Source organism: Anarrhichthys ocellatus, unplaced genomic scaffold, assembly GCF_004355925.1.
Source record: "Anarrhichthys ocellatus isolate YVR2014 unplaced genomic scaffold, GSC_Weel_1.0 scaffold6679, whole genome shotgun sequence".
Lineage (NCBI taxonomy): Eukaryota > Metazoa > Chordata > Actinopteri > Perciformes > Anarhichadidae > Anarrhichthys > Anarrhichthys ocellatus.
Window position 1 is genome coordinate 1 of NW_022286653.1, and position 2,325 is coordinate 2,325.

Below are 2,325 nucleotides of genomic sequence, written 5' to 3' on the forward strand. Positions count from 1 at the left end.
CACACACACACACACACACACACAAACTGAGCCGAGAGAAAACGAGAGATCGAGGGGGAGTGAAAGAGAGAGAGAGAGGGGGAGGAGAGGTAGAAGATGAGTTGGTCCTTCCTTTCCCTTTTCAATATAAAACTGGATCTCCTCCACCGCGACACTCTTGTCTGTTTTTTCATCTGAGGGAGACGAAGATGAAGAGAGCGACATGGTGAGGAAGGAAGGGACAGAGGGACGGATGAATAATAAATAAGACATTTGGACAGTTTGTTACCTCCTACTTTGTATTTTCTAGTTACTTTTTTATTTGCTGTCGTTATTTAGTCAAAATTTTAGTTTTTCGGACATTTTCTTGATTATTAAATTAGTTCTTTAATTATTTACACATTTATTTTGTGAGTTTTTGCTTCTCATTTACATATCTGCATTCTCAGCTACTTACTAATGAACACATTTAGTCACTGGGTTATTTGAAGAGTTCTGAGTTACTTTCTCCGTTCTTTAGTTGTTGTTAGTTGGTAATTAGTTAGTTGAACGTTGTCGGCGAAGTGTCGTGAGGAGGAAGTGAATGAAGGGGAAAAAATAGAATGATTTACATAAAACTCATCAAAAAAAGATACTTGTAGTGGCTAAAACTTCTACCCCATCAGAATGATCAGAAACAGGAGAAACACTTTAATAATAATAATAATAAAAATGATCCACCATAATAATCAAAAATAAATCCCAAAAATGTAATCTAAAACGTATATTTCTTCTTCCTCCAGATCTACGAGGACCGGGAGTTCCACCACTTCGTCGACGGTCTAGATGAGAGCCGCTCTAACTGGATGCGCTACGTGAACCCAGCCCACTCAGCGGCCGAGCAGAACATCGCGGCGTGCCAGAATGGCATGGAGATCTACTTCTACACGGTGAAGCCCGTCCCCGCCGGCGCCGAGCTGCTTGTCTGGTACTGCCACGACTTCGCCCGACGTCTCCACTACCCGCCGTCCGGAGAGCTGATGATGCAGACAATCAGTAAGTCCACAAGTTGTTTTTTATCTTTTTATAAATAAAAAAAAAGAGCAACAAGCTGACTTTTATTGTGAAAGAACAGGCTGTTTTTATTAAATGCTTGATTCTGAGCTGCTGTTAGAAAATATATCGATGTGTGTGTGTGTGTATGTGTGTGTTGAGTGTCTCCTGTCGCCGCTCTTAAAGTCTCACGGTGTTTGTGAGTGTAGCTGTGTCTCCTTCCTCTCTGAACGTTGGCCTGTCATTATCTCACACACACACACCCACACGAGTACAAGACCAACAACCTTTCATCTCTGTCAGTGCCATCGTTGTGTCTGTGTGTGTGTCTGTGTGTGTGTGTGTGTCAGTGACAGTGTAATTACACAGACAGGGGGGATATGGCCCCTAATGCCACAGTCTTACACACTTAAACACCCACTTTTAACATGAAAGCTCACACTCGCATACAACCTCAATAAAAGGAGCAGAGACTGTGTGTGTGTGTGTGTGTGTGTGTGTCTTCCGTGACCTTTTTTTTTATGAGTGAAAAAACGTCTAAAAGTTCTTCTGACGCAGCGGATTCACTGCACTTTAGTGCGCATAAATGCGCATGACCTGGGGGGGAAAGAGGCAGGAGGTACCCTCCCCCTCCCAAAAAATAAAAGCCTGAGTGTGTGTATACAGTATATGTGTTGTCTTTAATTAGCTGCCTCTGTCATTAAGCCCCACGGACTTCTGTTGACCTGCCAGTGACTTGAATACTGCCGTTTACCTGAAACACGCACTTGCTCTGCAGAGCTTTAAGTTCTTCGTTTGTTTTTTGGGCTTCTGCTGAGCGTACGTTCCTCAAATGAGTACTGAATGGGACAGGAGTTTTTTAGCGTTTTTTTTAGAGTGAGAAATAATGTCATCGGCTGAGTAAAACCAAGAAAAGACCACAATCCTTCTGACTAAGTAACGGTGAACCGAAACCCGGCTACAGGGGCGAAAAGGTAAAAGGAGAGGAAGCTACTGATACGAATCCTCGTATTCATGCTACTTGAAAATATGCAATCCGGTTATCTAAGTTCTCGTTTCGTTCGTTTTCAGCATATTTTTGTGTCGTTTTGTATCTGATGGATGCGTCTCACTATTTCATTCTGGCCTTTTCTTTGTAAATTAAACTCAGCAACATCCTGTATTTCAATCCCCGAGGAGTGCGACAACACGTCTACTGCGTGTTTATCTCTCTGGTTTTTGCTCTTTTCAGTGCAGTCATAGCAAAACCAGACGTGTGTGTACGTGTGTGTGTGTGTGTGTGTGTGTGTGTGTGTGTGTGTGTGTGTGTGTGTG

At 42.8% G+C, this 2,325-nt stretch overlaps 1 protein-coding gene across 1 annotated transcript; it reads left to right on the forward strand.

Annotated features, from left to right (window-relative positions):
• Nucleotides 1–743: 743 nt before the first annotated feature.
• Nucleotides 744–1,014, forward strand: LOC116380283 (PR domain zinc finger protein 1-like; the record flags this gene model as incomplete). The annotated part of the gene is made up of 1 exon (XM_031842225.1): nucleotides 744–1,014. A coding segment is annotated over one exon (271 nt), but the record flags the coding sequence as incomplete, so codon positions are not given.
• Nucleotides 1,015–2,325: the final 1,311 nt, after the last annotated feature.